Source organism: Eretmochelys imbricata, chromosome 6, assembly GCF_965152235.1.
Source record: "Eretmochelys imbricata isolate rEreImb1 chromosome 6, rEreImb1.hap1, whole genome shotgun sequence".
In the NCBI taxonomy this organism is placed as follows: Eukaryota; Metazoa; Chordata; order Testudines; family Cheloniidae; genus Eretmochelys; species Eretmochelys imbricata.
The window spans coordinates 124,072,176-124,088,852 of NC_135577.1; the positions used below are offsets into that span (position 1 = coordinate 124,072,176).

The 16,677-nt window shown below is 49.7% G+C and overlaps 1 protein-coding gene across 2 annotated transcripts; it reads right to left on the bottom strand.

The window, feature by feature from the left end:
* Positions 1–323: 323 nt before the first annotated feature.
* Positions 324–16,275, bottom strand: LGALS3 (galectin 3). 2 transcript variants are annotated; one of them, XM_077820753.1, is made up of 6 exons: positions 16,156–16,275; positions 7,487–7,508; positions 5,408–5,701; positions 4,493–4,581; positions 2,478–2,646; positions 324–603 (listed from the first exon to the last, which is right to left on the bottom strand). In XM_077820753.1, the coding sequence occupies exons 2-6, from the start codon at positions 7,502–7,504 to the stop codon at positions 448–450; spliced, it is 726 nt and encodes a 241-aa protein (XP_077676879.1). In that variant the 5' UTR covers positions 7,505–7,508; positions 16,156–16,275; the 3' UTR covers positions 324–447. The 2 variants fall into 2 exon arrangements, with proteins under 2 accessions (XP_077676879.1, XP_077676880.1); XM_077820754.1 differs by lacking the exon at positions 16,156–16,275 and adding an exon at positions 15,146–15,218.
* Between the last annotated feature and the right edge of the window lie 402 nt (positions 16,276–16,677).

Here is a 16,677-nt window from a genome sequence, read left to right on the forward strand (position 1 = left end):
CTAAAACAACATGAAGATTCACATCCCAATCAGGTGTCTGATAGAGAAACCCTGACCTGGGTGTTCCTTTTACTCATGGGACCAATGGTTGCATCAGGCTGTTCTCCCAGTCAGGCTGTTCATTTCTTTTCTGGGTGGGCCCAGGCCAAAGCTTTAGTTCATCTGTTCTGTCCGCTGGTAGACACCCCTTCTGGCCTTTAATATGCATTGCCTAAATTCTTGCCCTATTTAAACTTCGGTGACTTGCTAGGAAAGCTTTTTGTACCATTTTCTGCTACCCATTTTAAATAATATGGAAGCAAATTTCACGTCTAGTACGAGTATTTTTATTAAGTTTATTGTACAAAGGATAAATGAAGCCAGCACCTTTTTTGTAAAGGTTAACTGCTACTCAGGACGTGACCAGAGCATGTTTCTTGGTGTGACGGTCACACTACAAAACACCACTCATATCATAGCAGGCATAACACTGGTGAGAGAGATGTCCCCAGCAATGCTGAGTTTGGTGATTTCATTCAGGTTCTTCATCCGGTAGCTGAACTGCAGCAAATGAGCATCGTTGACAGCTACCTTGAAATGGTCCGTCTCACAAAGAATGTGGATCTGAAAAATGTGAGTCAGGCAGATGAGTTTAACATGGCATTTGTTTCAGGGATTGTCTGTCAGGCTACAGGGACTGTGGCCACCGTTCTGAATCAAGCCTAGGTTAATAGTGACTGGGAGCCATTGTCCCACTGGCATCAGCTAGCAGTGGTTGTGAAACAAGTTGGTACTGGGAGAGTAAGTGTCTATCGCAAAAAATGGCCATTTGCCTTTCTGCTGCTATTCCACTGATCAAAGATGCAGATTAAAGTATCCCTCACGAGCCCTCATCGCTCCAGAGCTGTCGGGAAAGCTTTGCCGTGAGGCTGACATCCATGCTGTGCCAGTTCTGTGGACGGGGGACCTAACTGTCAAGCTCTGATAGCTTTCACAAGCACTTAATTCTGCATCCCTTTTCCCGAATTGAAGTCAAGTGTTTGTTCGGTCCCTTCTCCCTTATGAGGACTAGTTCAGTAAAATTTGCTTCTGAGTCTTGTCCACCACTGCACGCTATCCTGGGAGTTACAGTTCCCCGTTAAACCCCAGGCTCCCTTGTAAAATGGTCAAGAATATCTAGCAGTCCAGACACCTACTCACCAGCCCTGCTCAACAACCGGCTGTTTTACTTGCCTGGGCTGAGTACAGCTTTGCAAGGCTGTTTTAAACATTGAGCGAGCGGGGCCCTGAATACTGTAACTCTACTTCCATATGTTCCAGTGGTGATGTGTAAGCTGGGGAGCTGCTTCACCAGCCAGGGAAGGGAAAAAACACTCCCTGCTTCAAGGCCTTAGAAGGACTTTCTTCAGGGCTTGTTTTTTATCCACCAAGCCACCATAAAACCAAAGAGCAAATCAATGGTAACAGGACATTTGCTTCCTATGGTATAGACTTTTTCCTGTGTTAGCTAGCCAGGGGAGGCAAAGGCACACCCCTTTGATCCTATGCCCCAGCCCCTGGGCGACAGGCAGGGACCTGCTAACCCTTGAGAGGTTGCAGCACCTTTACCTTGTCAGTCTGGCTTTGACCAAACACTAGACTGTTCTGTAGAAAGGGTTCCTTGACAAGCAGTTTTCTGCATCAGCTGGCTTTCCCTGTGATCTGCTGGGAGACCTCCCTGATCTGCACCATAAGGCCTATGATTACAGCTCTGTGTAGCAGCCCAATTAGTAACTATTAAAGAGAGGCAACATGAGTGTGGGGGGGAGTTTTGAGGGGGTAAAAGCTGTGCCCTGAGCCTTGGCAGGAGGGTTGAGAAAGGTATGGAATGGATACATTTTATGAAGTTGCCAATTAAGGTAAGACCCACCTTAACATGGCCCTTACAAAAGCAGGTTTCTTTATAACCAGACTCACTGGACTTTCTCCTTTGTGCAAGCAGCAAAGTCTTTACTCCATGGCCCTTAGCTTGTCCTGCTATGGCCAGCCCTGGCTGGTAGGGACCCTAGTCTTATCTGTCACATTGCATCTCAGAGAAGCTACTGCTATCACTTTTACACAGTCCTGGCATCAGAAGGCATGTAACTTGCATGTGGCTTTTGAATTTAGTGCTGTTGAAAGGTACCAGCATGACAGCCCTGGCGATTTAAGTCCTCGATCCACCAAAAGGGACAATAGCCCTGTGAGCCTCCCAGGGCTGCTGGGTGAACGTGCTGGAAGGACCAGCTGTAGGGCTGCAAGGGCAGCTTCTTGTTTATGCCCATTCACCTAGATTGCTAAAGACAAGGGCCAGTTAGTACCACAGTGGTGAACTTTTTGCAACGGGGCACTGGAGTCGGTGAACACCCCTGTCCAATATATGGCATTTAGGAGCGGATATTTAGAAAATACACATTTAAAGTTTGTGTAGCACCAGGTATACCAGTCACCAGGCCTGCTGGGTAAAGTTTAGTTTATACCTTAAAAGGTTTGCCAGCTTCAAATGGAAACCTGGGCGAGGTTCTCTCCTCCTTTCCCCAGTTATTCTGAATCATTGAATTACAGACAATGACTTGTCTGTTTTCCTCGTTGAAGCGGGGATTAAAGTGGAAGGCGATATCATGCCCTTTCTTGAAATCCAGTGAAAATCTGCAAGAGATCAATAACTGCTCTTTCCACAGCCCCTGAACTGTATTGTGGTACAGCTCGTAGGCTATTTCCCACAGCATTTGCCTTTAGGCCCAGAAAGCAGAGGAGTAAGTCATGAAAACAAGGTAATACGTTTCTGGCTGCACTGACTCTAGTACAGCTTAGGCCACGTTCCAAAGCAGAAAGTCAAGAAACTGCTGTCCTGCCAAAAAGTGCATTCATCTTTCAGGAGGGTGGTGCCTGAATGAGAAGTTACACAATCGTAATGAAACAGGCAGCCCTGGGTCCTGCTTTCACTGACTTAGCACGTCAGCAACTCCCGGTGTGCCTAAAATTACAAACACACTGTACACTACACGTTGCACTTTGACTGGTTGACTATCCCTGCCCCATAATCATGGCTTCCCCAGTGAACCCCTCATCTGAATTACTGCTTCTATAGCACCTTCCACACACCAATTTGCATTTATAATGGATAGTTTGAGAAACTTCTGCTTAATGAAAGGGCAATTCATCAGGAAGCAGAGGCTGCATTGAGTTAGGATAAAATAGCAAACGTGGAGGTGTAGTTCAGATTACAGATGACTAGACCCTGACCAAAAGGGAGGATATGCGACCTCCCCACGTGACTCCTCCCCGCCTGGGGCCCCCATGCTGGGGTGGGGAGGGGCTCTGTCCTTCCACTGGGCCAGCTCCCACTGGCATGTTCAGAGGCTCTCCCTAGCAGCCAGGACTCGGAGCCACTCCTGGATGCTGCCCGGGAGTGGCTCCGGGGCTTTCTGCTTTTGAATGTTGCCTAAGCTGTACTAAGCCAGTCAGTAGCTGCCTGGGAGAGCACCTCGATGCGACTGGGCTGCCTCCCGCCCGGGCTTGGCTTCCAGGACAGTGCTGAGTGAGTTGGAGCCCCCTAGGCCCCTCCAGCATGCTCAGAGTCGGCTCCTGTCCCCAGACACTGAGCCTGGGCAGGGGGCAGCCTGCCGCTGCTGCAGCCAGACATTCTCCCAGGCAGCTGCTGCACTGCACCGGGGAGCATGGCTGGAAGAGGCTCTGGCCCCCACCCAGGCTGGCTGCTGGAGGGGCACTTGGCCCTTCGTGCACCTCCCACGAGTGGCCTCTCTGATCTGATCAGCCTGTCTGGTGGGGTAACGCCCGAGTGCTGCAGATTGGGCCCTGTCGTGCCTGTGTGATGCTCCCCAGTGGGGCGTTAGGGGAGCCGCTCTGGGGCACAAAGGTCAAGTGGAGTTTTGTTCACATCAGACTGTAGTGCGAATTCAGTTGCTACACCCCCTGCTTCTCCAGAGTTAACCAAGATCCAGCTGGAGAAGGGTTTGGCCACAGCTAGAAATAACGTTCCACTCAGAGTTGTCATAGCAACCCCTTCGATCCCCTGGGGTGCGTCAACAGGACAGACCTGTGCCTTTAGGCACCGCCTGGAGCAAGGGCTGTGGCGTGAGCTGCACCCGTCCAGGAGTAGCTGTGGACGTCGCAGAGGCTCAGTTGTCTGTCCCTGCCCACAGAGTAATTCAATGCTGGCCTAGCCCAGCAGGAAATCGAGGCAGCCCTTACGCCAGCTCAGCCGCACTGGCCCCCACACCAGCGAGGACAGAGACACGGCTGTACCCACGCCCTGTCCCTGATGGAAGCAACCAGCAAACAGCACCCAGTGACTCCTGCACCCTCACACACACGCCCCCTGCCAGCTGTCCGGGGGATTCTGACTCCCCTTTCTGCTCCTGCAGAGGTGCACAGAGCAAGGCACAGCCTAGCCATCGTTAATACAGCGCGTGCCTCCTGGCATCGTCACCCTGGCTCCGTTTGGGATACTCATTGCTCCGTCTCCCTTTACCTGGAGGGGTTTGGATTCACCGTCCCCACGATTGTTATCAACAAGCGAGGCACGAGGCCGGTCTGCAAGGGCAGGTCAAAGGGGACTCTCTGTGAAAAAACACAGACTTTTCATTAGCAAGAACCGGACTTGTAGCCGACATTTAAAACCATCTATATAAAAATACGCAGCCAAATCCTAAATTCTCATAACTCGACAGTAATCGGAGGAACACAACAGGCTCCTCAGGAGACTGTTAGACACCCGGCTGTCTGACCCACGTAGGAAAGCTACCCCCTGAGCCCCTCTCACCCCTAGCTAGCATTAAAGGGACGCTGACTGAAGACTTCCCAGTTACTGGTGCTTTACAATATAAATGTAGCTGGGAGCTAATGACTTAAGATCTCTGTCAAGGAAACAAGTTTGCCTGGAAAGGGCATAAATGGTATTTTCTGGGAAGTTTGTTTTAGAAATTGCAATAGTGGCTTGTTCCTCAGGAATTAAAATGTTCAGGGATCATTTGGATGCAAGGTGACAACAAGGAGCATGGTGTTTTTCAGCGCTATCCGTTTCTTCCAGCAAGATCCCAGCTCTGTAACATCTCCTTACTCACCATGAAGGATCAGGGACACAATCTGGTACTTTCACCTCCCAGGCAGCAACAATATCGCGCTAAAGGCCTGGGTGACAGCACTGTGGGCCTGATCCTGTAGGGGCCCGAGCACTCTCAATGCCTACGGACGCTGGGAGGCAGGAGGGCACTTTGCACCTTCCAGGAAGGATTCTGCACCTTGCAAAATTGAGCAGCATGTGCTCCGGTTCCTAATTCATACTCGACTGCATTCTCAGTCAGTCAGGTCCCGCCTGTTCTCAGCCTATCAGACACTGCAGATTGTCTAAGAACTGGAAGCTATTCAAAAATTATATAGCTGTCACCAGTGGAGCAGTAGGTCCCCCTGGCTGAGGGGCAGATCCAAATCCAGGTCCAACTTGTGGAGCAGTAGGAGGTGCTCCAGGATAGGGCCCCGGTGCTCCAGGATAGGCCCCCGGTGCCCCAGGATAGGCCCCCGGTGCTCCAGGATAGGCCCCCGGTGCCCCAGGATAGGCCCCCGGTGCCCCAGGATAGGCCCAAGGACCAGCAGGTTGATTTCCCCAGGGAGCAGCAGGCCAGCCTTGGTTTGGAGGAGCATTTGGGTTTGTGTTACCGGGTCCAGATAAGGCATCAGATAGCTGGATGGAAGACAAAACATCGTCAGTATGCTGCCATTGCATCCTGCCTGCCAATGTGAGTCTGTTTTGATTCCTTACATGCTTCTGTCTCTAGGTACTTTACAGGGAGAAAGGACAGGCAGAGACCAGAACATCAAACAGCAGGGTCATTATCATTCCACCTCTTGACCAGGAGAGGGGGGTTTGGAATGTGTTTCACAAACTACAGGATCTGGCCTCTCACTCGACAGAGCCTTGAGATCCAGAGTGGCATGGAGTGGGATTGGAGAGAGAGCCCTAGGGAGGTTAGAAAGAAGGGGAGGTTGGCTTGCAGGTAAGGAGGGGCAGGGATTGGACCAGCACAGGCTAGTCTGGAGTCTCTCTATATGACCCAAAGACTGTGAATGCCAACTGGCAGAGGGCACGGGGATCCCCTGGGTTCACCAAAATAATGTCATGTAAGGTCTCTAATGAAAAACCTCTGGCACACTGGTCATCATCATCGTGAGATGTCTGTATGGAAAACATGAAGAGTTACACATATATGCAGCAAATTATGTTCTCTAGGCCTTGTGTTTAAAGGCAGAGCACTCAAAGGTAGTGTCCCTTGAGGGAAACTTCTCCAGACAGGAAGAGGAGACGTTTATCTCCCTGCTGGACCACTGTTGTGTCTTACAGTAGAAGTCTATTAACACACTGAGTCAAATGCTAATGAAGAGCTTGTGGAGAATTCAGAAGGAAATTAACAGGAAGAGGCAAATTGAGGAGGGACCCCAGTTTTCAGATGAATCTCAAAGATCTGTTCTGGTATATTTGCCGGGGGGGTGGGGGGGTGTTGCAGAGAGATGCTTTGGCACCCTTCAATCTCTAAGGCACGTTGCCAACAGGCTTGATCTTTTGAAAAGGGAACTCAGCCATAACAGTGGGAAAAGGACTTGGAATAAGCTACCCTGTTGAGACAGGAAAAGTCTTGTGAGTTAAGTTTAAGCTCTAGAAAGCATGTTATAATTTTGTTTTATATGTAACCATTTGTTTCCAATATTCTTACTCACTATCCGCTCTTTGATGATAAACTTATCCTTGTTTTCACTATAAATATATCTAAGTGCTGTGTTTTGAGCAGACTGATGGTCCTGAGTTGTATCTTGTCAACTGGTGTGTGCTATTCCCTTGGGAGTAGAGGACATGCGAGTTCTGTGAGTGTTCAGTGGATCAGGGACTGGGCACTTCAGAGGGACACTCTGAGGAGTCAGGGGTTGCTAACCTGTCCAGGGAGCACAAGGCCTGCAGAGGCCTGGAAGGCAGCTTGTGTTGCAAGAGGGCAGTGGAGTCAGGGAGCTGATCCAGAGTAGGCACAGACAAGACTCCCTCACACTAAGGGCAGGTGTTAGCAAGGTGCCTCACAACCCTGGGAAGCATCAAGCTCTAGCAAGCTGCACTGTGTTGTGTTTATGGTAATAAACATACAATTGAAAGCCAGAATAATGGCGATGAGCCTGGTCCCACTCCCACTGACACCAATGAGAATCTTCCCACTGAAGTCAATGAGAATACGGACAGTGCACACAACCCTAAATATTCATGAGCAGCCACTGATTTTGGATGCCCAACCTGAGACGTCCAGGAGGGATTATTTCAGCACTGAGTGTACAGATTAAGAATTGAATTTAGTTTTGAGGAGTTCTATACAGCTTAGAAAAGATGAGAAATTCTAGCTTCCACACAAAAACTGTACGCTTTAGTACAAGGCAATATCGTTTATAATGCTCAAAGACTGTGAATTTTGTTTAAAAAGTCAGGACTTACAGAAAAACCGTCTGCCATTTTCCTGAAACAAAGACAAAGGAGACAGTTAATACTCATTTTTCCCACATTCCATCTACAAGACACAGATCTCAGCATTGCACTTTTAAAAGTCACACGGGTTTATATTTAATATGTGCTGAAGAACATATCCCCTATGTCTTGCTTGCCAACTTTTCACCTCAGAGTATTGCTTCTTCCAGAGTGAATGTCTCTTAACTACACCAAGGACTAATGACATCTATATGAAACATTGTTATCTAAATATTAAGCAGGAAGATATCAGTACCATACTAGATGTTACACTGCTGGTACCTGGACCGATGTTTAAAATTAGTGCCTCCTTACTTAGATGATGTTATTCTCTATATTAACCCCGAGGGTTGAGACCTTAATGGGAAGCAGGTCAATAATCGCTGGAATCTTCAGTGCTCAAGGACTGCAAATTAAATGGATAGTTGTTACATTCTGAGATATGCATGCAAGGGCCATTATCTTGGCAAGGGCTTTGCTGTAAGAGACTTGAATCAATACAGTTATCTTTCCTGGATAGATGGACACCAATCTGAAGCGTATCATCTGTGGGAGCTTAAAATCCAGTTAAGGAAATCACACAGCAGTCATGTACAGCAGCTTATTCAGTTATACAAGTCCTGATTCAGCACATCCTTAAACACCAGAGTAATCCCAATCATCTCAAAATTAAACAGATGTATATTGCTGAATCAGGGCCACAGTGAGAGAACAAGCATGGCCGAATTTCTGTCTTTCCAACAGAAGTGAGCATCCGATGAAGTGAGCTGTAGCTCACAAAAGCTTATGCTCAAATAAATTGGTTAGTCTCTAAGGTGCCACAAGTCCTCCTTTTCTTTTTGCGAATACAGACTAACACGGCTGCTATTCTGAAACCTTTTAATTAATGGAGCTCTCAGATAGACAGTATGAAAAAGATCTGACAGGCTGTAACATCTGTGTTTCTATTGGCTGTCATTTTCCAGATAAGTATAATTTGCACTTGAGATGATTTGTGTACTGACAGTTTCTTACTGAATCTTTGTTAGGTAACAAGATTTCAGCCTTTCCACAAACTGTGTTCTGATTTATTTATTTATTTTTTGAATGGCTGCCAATTCTGATAAGTGTAAAGCCAGTTCCAATATCCTAGAAACCAAATTTGTGACATTGGTGTAGGGTGACCAGGTGTCCCGATTTTATAGGAACAGTCCTGATTTTGGGGTCTTTTTCTTATATAGGCTCCTATTACCCCCCACAACCTGTCCCGATTTTTCACACTTGCTGTCTGGTCACCCTACATTTAAGTCCAGAGTAACTCCCCTGAAGTCAATGAAGTTACTCTGGCTCTACATCAGTGTTACAGAAATCAGAATCTGGCCCTGCGCAGTGCATAAGAAGCAAAAGATAGAGCTACACTAAGAGTAGGCAGCTTTAAATTCTCCTTTTTGTCAAATACTTTTCATCACAATGTTTTCCTCTGGCCATCACAGTTGGAAATCGATTTGTATCAGTAAGTGGTAACACAGTTATAGTTACAGACATGACTATATGGATGGAGCTTTGATGCTATTTATTCAGTCTGTAAATAAGGACCACATCAAGTTTGTTATCTTTGCAAATCAAGACTTCTGCCAAACTGAAAACTCAATAGGAAGAAAGAAAAGAGAAGTCCCACCAATTCCGTTCTTCCTGCTTCCAGGAATGAAGATTTTGCAACCAGAGATTTGCTAGCACTTTAGTTATTATTTCTATAGTGCTACAGGAATGCAGGACCCTTTACAGTCACATAGCAAGACAAAGTCTCTGCCTGGAGGAATTGCAAGTGTCTGATTTAGACCAATACAGACAAGTAAGGTGCAGGAGCCAGAGCAAACAGTGCGTGAGAGGAATTCAGCGTAGTGCATTAGGCAGAACAGAATGCAGCCCGCTCCAGCCGCGAGCTGCAGAAGATGGTTTGTGTTAGTGAAGTGGGCAGACGTGCCCCAGACACACAGCAGCCTTGTGCAATAAGAAGGTGTTATTTTATTTCGTTCTTTCCCCTGACTGTAGCTGCATTTTAAGTCGCACAACGGAACAGCTTGTTTCAATTGTTCAGATGCATAACAAGTTTTCATCTTCATTCGTCATGTGAGTGGTTGCGACTCTTATCCTAGGAGACACAAGTACAAAACCCAGAGACTGTTCACCTCCCATCCCCCACCACAGAGGATGTTTTGACATACTTTAAAAAAAAAAAAAAAAAAGGCAGCCCAAAGTTTTTGGAGCAAAAACCACAAACTACGTAATGCATTAAAAAAAAAAAAATGTTAAGTTCAGGGATATCTCCACAGTAACTTCTCTTAGAAAAAATGCTTGGCTGATTTGTGTAGCCTTCAGCTAATGCGTGGCACAAATATGAGTCAGGAGTTCACCCATTTTGATCAACTGCTCTGAGATGGAATAGGATTCTCCTTCCATTAATAATAAAGAAAGTTTGGTTATGGCATACGACTAGCTTATCTCAGCGTGTCAGATAATGCTGTACAGTGATAAAATTCCCAGCTTGATCTTGCGCTTTTCATCAAAAGTGCTTTACAAAGGAGGCATCATTATCCCCATTTTACAGACAGGGAAACTGAGGCACAGAGCCGTGAAGTGACTTGCCCAAAGTCACCCGGCAGAACAGTGGCAGAGCCAGGAATAGACTTAGGTCCTTTGAGTCCCAGACCAGTGTTCTAGCCACTCAGCTATACTACCTCTCTAGCAGTATACTAGCTGAAAAACTCCCACTGACTTCAGAGAGAGCAGGGTCGGCCCCTAAGTTGTTAACAGAGCATCAGTCATCATTTTACATCCCTGCCACTCAAAACTGCACCTGCTTTTTAGATGAACAATTCCATCAAAGGTTTCAGAGTAGCAGCCGTGTTAGTCTGTATTCACAAAAAGAAAAGGAGGACTTGTGGCACCTTAGAGACTAACCAATTTATTTGAGCATAAGCTTTCGTGAGCTACAGCTCACTTCATCGGATGCATACTGTGAAGTGAGCTGTAGCTCACGGAAGCTTATGCTCAACTAAATTGGTTAGTCTCTAAGGTGCCACAAGTCCTCCTTTTCTTTTTGTGAATTCCATCAAAGGAAACCAAAATCGGGCTCCAAACATGAGCGGCACTGAGGCCAGCAAAGGAAAGAATTAAATTTACCCAGCAACAGAAATAGTTACACTGGCACTGAGCTGGGACAGAGAACGTCTTTGTTAGCTGCTTGGCTGAACTGCACGTACATCCTCTGCCAGAAGCAGGAATCACTGCAACGCAGCCAGTAACATGGGGCCAATTCTTTTGTTTTGTCCTGTCTTTTTGTTCTGTGTTTGTACAGCACCTAGCACACTGGGGTCCTGGTCCTTGACCAGGGCTCTTAGGTGCTACCGTAACACAAATAACAACTATGCAGTAGACCGGGGTGGGCAAACTATGGCCCGGGGGCCGCATCCGGCCCTTCAGATGTTTCAGACACACTGCCCCTGCCCCAAGCGCTGCCCCTGCACTCTCATTGGCCTGGAACCGCAGCCAATGGGAGCTTCAGGGGTGGTGCCTGCGGACAGGGCGGCACGCAGAGCTGCCTGACTGCCCCTCTGCATAGGAGCTGGAGAGAAACATGCCGCTGCTTCCGGGAGCTGCTTGAGGGAAGCACCCAGAGCCTGTCCGGAGCACCCTCCTGCAACCCCAACCCCTCATCCCCAGCCCCATCCCAGAGCCCACGCCCCCAGTCAGACCCCCCTCCCCACACCCCAAACCCCTGCCCCAGCTCGGAACCCCCTCCCGTACCCTGAACTCCTCATTTTTGGCCCTACCCCAGAGCCCAAACCCCCGGCTGTAGCCCTCACCACCTCCCACATCCCAACCCCCAATTTCATGAGCATTCATGGCCCGTCATACAATTTCCATACCCAGATGTGGAACTCGGGCCAAAAAGTTTGCCCACCCTTGCAGTAGACCCTCACTGCACGTGCCTTGAAGATTTCAGTCTAAATGAACACAAACAGGGATATGCAGTAACTCTGACTTCCCCTCACCAGAAACTGATCCCATCACCGTATCCATCCATAGGAGAGTTGATAATTATGCAAATCAGTGTTTAAGAGTATTAACTACTATTACGGCCCCAATGCAGCAACTAATTGTATAAGATAGCCTCCACTTCTCAGTGTGCACACACCAGGATCTGCAATTTTTGCACACTCACAGATGCTAGAAATTCCACCATGCAAAACACATTTGAATACATTAATTCAATCAACTGGAAACACAAGTGTGAACGCAACAATTGCCCTCTGAGCAACAGTGCATATACAATTATTGATCTGTATTATGGTAAGCACCTGGAAGATCCAAACGATATCAGGGGGCCCCTTGTGTTAGGTGCTGTACACAACCTAGGGTGGGTCTACACTAGAATAATGGGTACATTTGGACCTGCTCTGGGAAGGCAAGGGATGTTGCAATGTAGCCACACGAGGACATGTTGTGGATAAGTGGAGGTTAGTTAACACACTCCAACCTAACCTCAACCCACTTTTCTAGCACAGAGAAGCTCATAGTGAGAGACAATTCCTATCTGGAACAGTTTATAACCTAAACAGCTAAGACAGACAAAAGATGGGAGGGGAAACTGAGGCCCGATGGGGGGAGGGGAGAAGTGACTTGGCCAAGGTCACACAGTATGTCCAGTCACTTTGGGACGAGTTGGCCCACTAGCAGACAAGATGATGGGACAGCAGCCTCAGAATGAGGAGGGAACATCAGAGCTACAGTGGAACAGAACTGAATAGCGCAGCTAATTCAGAGTGGGGTTCCCCTTTCCTTCAGCGTAGACACACAGGGACATCTGAACGCTCTCCGTGTAGCTCAGGGGCAAACCGCTGGAAGGAACGAAGCACAAACGACAACTCCTTCCCCTGGTTAAAAGCATGGGCCAAAGCACTACTGAAAGGGGCACAAACCATTTCAGCCCCCATTTCTTTACCCCCACCCCCCCCAGAGGTTTGCATGAAGCTCTCCAATTCTGCGGTGTTGTTGTTGAGACTGGAAGACTCCTCCTATTGAACACAACAAATTACAACACAGAGCCGGAGGCTGAGTTCTTAAGCTGCGAGACATCCAGCCTGCAGGTTGAGAGTGTGCTGTGGCACTGGTAATCCAGCCCAGGTGGCGTTTGTCTGTCTGCCCCGTGCCATGCTGAACTGGCAAAGCTGGAGGTGGTGTTTTGTCTCTGACAAATCAATACCGTGAGGCCTGGATGTCTGATCCAAAGCCCACTGAAGTCCACGCAAGGACTTCGGGCCCTATCTTGCAAGCCTGCATTGCGAGGTGTCAGGTTACCGCTGGGTGCTTTCGTAAATAATAAACTCTTACTAAAGTCAGGGGGGATTCCATGTGCAGATGATTAGGGCCTTACATTTTGCGTGTCAACGGGGGGACGAACAGTTGAACAAGACTCCCATCCTGAGAGGCAACACCTTAATGATGCCACTGGAGATCTGGTCCATCTGCTACACAGATTATGAGAATTTTTGCCCTGATCAGTACTCCCAACCTGAGTGTTCCTAAGCCTAACGATCAGGGCTCCCTAAAATCAGGACATGTTTTTTTTTAAATCTCAATTTTTAAGCCAAATATTCCTTTTGGGGTTCCTTGTCTTTGCCTTCTGCTTTTTACTTCTTTAGTATTCACTTTTTCGGGATTGTCTCTGCGGCTGTAAGGGCTAGAAGCATCCTGTTTCAAATGGAATCCGATTCTCACCTCATCATGTGACTCCCAGAGCTGGGGCTTTAGGTTGGAGACACCAAATATCCTGAAACTCATGACAAAGCTGAGAGAGGTGGCAACGTCCCTTCCTCGTGCTCTGTGCAGACCAACAACAACTCATGTCTCCTCACCCCTACAGGAATGTTTTGTTTGACATTTGAACAATAACTCTGTATAGATAATAATGTTTTGTCAGCAAAGGCTATTATGGTTTTCAGAGCCATAGCGAAAGGTCTAATTAACCCTTGGGTTTCAATGCGCCATGAGCCAGGCACCATCAAAGGATTGTCTCAGAAACACCAGGAATCCCCCCCCCCACACACAGATGGCTCTGTAGCAATCCACCATCAGCACCCCTGGCCAACTCAGCTCTCCTTCCGCCCCCTGCATGCTGTGACAAGCAGCTGACACTCTGCTCTTTGGCTGCCTGGAACAGCTGCTGCTGGAGGAAACAGAACGCCAGCCTGTGGCCCTTTGAGATCCCTCACCCTGCAGGCCGCTTTTCCGCCCACCCACGGATCCAGGGCTGTGTGTACATGCCCACACCCAAGGGAGGGTGAAGATTCAGAAACACAGGGATTGAAGTCACATGACAAAGTTCATTACAACCACTTTTTCCACTCATAGCTCCCCCCAAATCTCCCCTCATGGGCTGACCCTTTCCACGCTTGGCATCAGACCTTTGTATTTTGGAAAGTTTGAGGTGAACCCAGTCGCTCAGTTGCACAACCCCAGTTGCCCCGCAGCATGCCCACCCGCCTGCCTCCATTTTTAGAAAGGAGAATTCAATACAAAACCCTCGGTTAATACAGCAATCAGGCTGCAATGAACGCAGGAATGCCAGGAAATGAAATGATCAGCGTTCCTGGCATTCACATCGCATGCTCATAGTGTTTATTACTATCTAAGCTGATACTTACTATAAGGTACCCGCAACGTGGGCAAGTTAATACTGATTTAAGAACCTTTTAAATCACCAGCTTGTGTGCTTACATCTACACCCCTGGGTGTAACACTAGCAGCGGTCTTCAATTTTAGGACACACGCATTACTTTCTGGTCTGTGTCTTAGGGCATGAATTCTCAGCTTGGGTGGGCATGACCACCCTGCCAGGAGGGATCCCAGCTAGAGGCCAGGGATCACAGTGTTGAAAGGGGGACCCTGGTATGGAAAAAGTTGAGGACCACCATCCTAGGCTACACATCTCACAACCAAACACAAACATGAATATAAATGTTCGATCCTGCTCCTATTGAAAGGCACAGGAATTTTGCCATTGAACTCAGTAGAAGCAGGACCAAAGCCAGCTCAGAGACATTCAACAGGGGGAAGAGCTACAGATCAAGAGACACCTATTCCTCCGCCTGATTAAGGAATGGATTGGCCATTTTAATATTCCTGAATCTCATCAGCTAAAAGGCTTGTATAGCTATAGGGAGTGGAGGAGTGGAAAAGCAGAGAGGGATGCACAGTGCATAGGGAGTAATACACACCTACTACACACACGCACCACATAGGGAGGGACACACACCTACAATACACACATAATGCATAGGGATTACACAGCTGTTTCTATTTCCAAGCAACGCAAAGCATAAGGGGCACCTTTCATTACCACAACAGATTTAACAGACGTGTTGACTCTGGATGTAAATAAACCCACAGTAACCGCCACAAACCACAGCCAGGTGGCCGGTTCCTAATGCTATTCATTTGTGCTAGTCACACTCACACAAGCAGGGGACCAAAAAGGGGGAAACAGAGGATTTACATTCGCCGCACAGAAGGGCCCGATAGTTTCGTTGAGAGGCAGACTCCATGGACTAGACACAGGGCCCAGATTGTCACAGGCAAGTCACTTACCCCCACCGTGCCTCAGTTTCCCCACATGAGAAAGGGGGGCGTGTCACAGAGCAGAGGCTGGGCAGCACCGCACAGGGGCCTCTGGGGATCCCTCGCTCCCCTCATCAGCTGGAGGCTCAGTGGGGGCTACCGCTGGCTGAGCCGCGGCACAAGGCTGCCTTCGCTGCGGGGAGGGGTGAGGACCGGGGCGGACCCCAGCCCAGCGCCAGCCAGGACCTCCCCGGACGGGGCCCCAGCCCCGCGGCAGGCAGCCCCCGCTTCCCCGCAGCGCCCCAGGGACAGCTCGTGGGCAGCGGGCGGGCACCTCCCCAGGGAGCCGGGGCCGCCCTGCCCCGGGGGAGGCTGCGCCCCCGGCCCGGCTCACCTGCCGGCTGCCGCGGACCGCGGGCTGGCACTGGCCGGGCGGCCCGGCTCCGCCCCGCGGCCGCCGAACCGGATCGGCATCTGCCCCGGCCACCGCTGGAAGAGCCGGAGCCGGAGCCGCGGGGGAGCCGGGGGCCGGGGGCCAGGCGCCCCTCCCGGGGTCCGGGGATCGTGGGGACTTTGCGGCGCCTCCTTGTGAACAGGTGGGAGGGCGCAGGCCCCAGATGGGTGCGGGAAAGCGGCCGCCCCGCCGGCAGGGGGTCGGGACGGATCGCCGCCCCCTGCCTGTAGCTCTCTGCCGGGGCAGGGAAAGGGGGGACCCCACCGGGACGGGCTTGTCCACACGAGCCACTCGCACCCTGAACTGCGGAGATCTCGCTCCTGCGTGTGCACCCTCGCAGCGTGTTCCCGGGGTGCTGGGGTTACAGTGCTGGCCAGGCCAGGGAGCGAGTGTGGACACCAGGCTGGGCTCCTGCCTGCAGCTCGCTTCCCCCCCATTCCAGCTTTGCAGAGCGGGGACTGAGCCTCGCAAGATAATCTACACAGAGGGGCCGAAGCAGGATCCCCGCCCTCTCATGGCTTCTCTGTGATGGATAAAAGGCCTGAGAACGCTTCGCTTTCATTCCGCTTCGCTTCGCTTCCCTTACCGTAGGAGTAGCAGGGCCGTCAAGCTTGCGCCTCTCTGTCCTCTCTAGAAGTCTCCCTCCCTTGGAGCGAGCAGGGAGTTTCCTTAGCGCGTGGAGACGGGGCAGGACTCAGCCTGCCAGGGCCAGTGGGTGGAACAGAAGGTGGGGCACAGGGAAAGCCCCAAGCCAGGGCCTCCAACAAATGATTAAGGAAGGAAACTGCAGTGATGTTGCTGTGGGAGACCTTCGTGCCCTGGAAATGCCTCCAACTTCATGTGCTGCTTTGTTGCTGGTGGTATCAATGAGGGTGAACCGCCAAAGGGAGGGGTTCGGGGACTTGAAATGGGAGCTGTCCCTCAGACCGAACTGCACTTGAGATCAGAGGCGGAGAGTTATATGGGCCCGTGCTCCACCAATATTCAGGAACATAGGCCCAGCTCCACCAATGTTTGGGCTTATATTTTTAGAGCCCTCCCGTCCATAGGACAGACCGGGCCAACTACCCTGGGCCCCGTGCTTTGGGGGCCCCTGCACTTCATGGGG

Bases quoted from the DNA above. Each gene is read 5' to 3' on its own strand.
- LGALS3 (XM_077820753.1), bottom strand. The intron at 4,582-5,407 runs GTGACAGCTATA...GTTTTTTCACAG, and splicing joins GGGGACCTACTGCTCCACTG to AGAGTCCCCTTTGACCTGCC. The intron at 2,647-4,492 runs GTAAAGGGAGAC...GATCTCTTGCAG, and splicing joins GTGAATCCAAACCCCTCCAG to ATTTTCACTGGATTTCAAGA.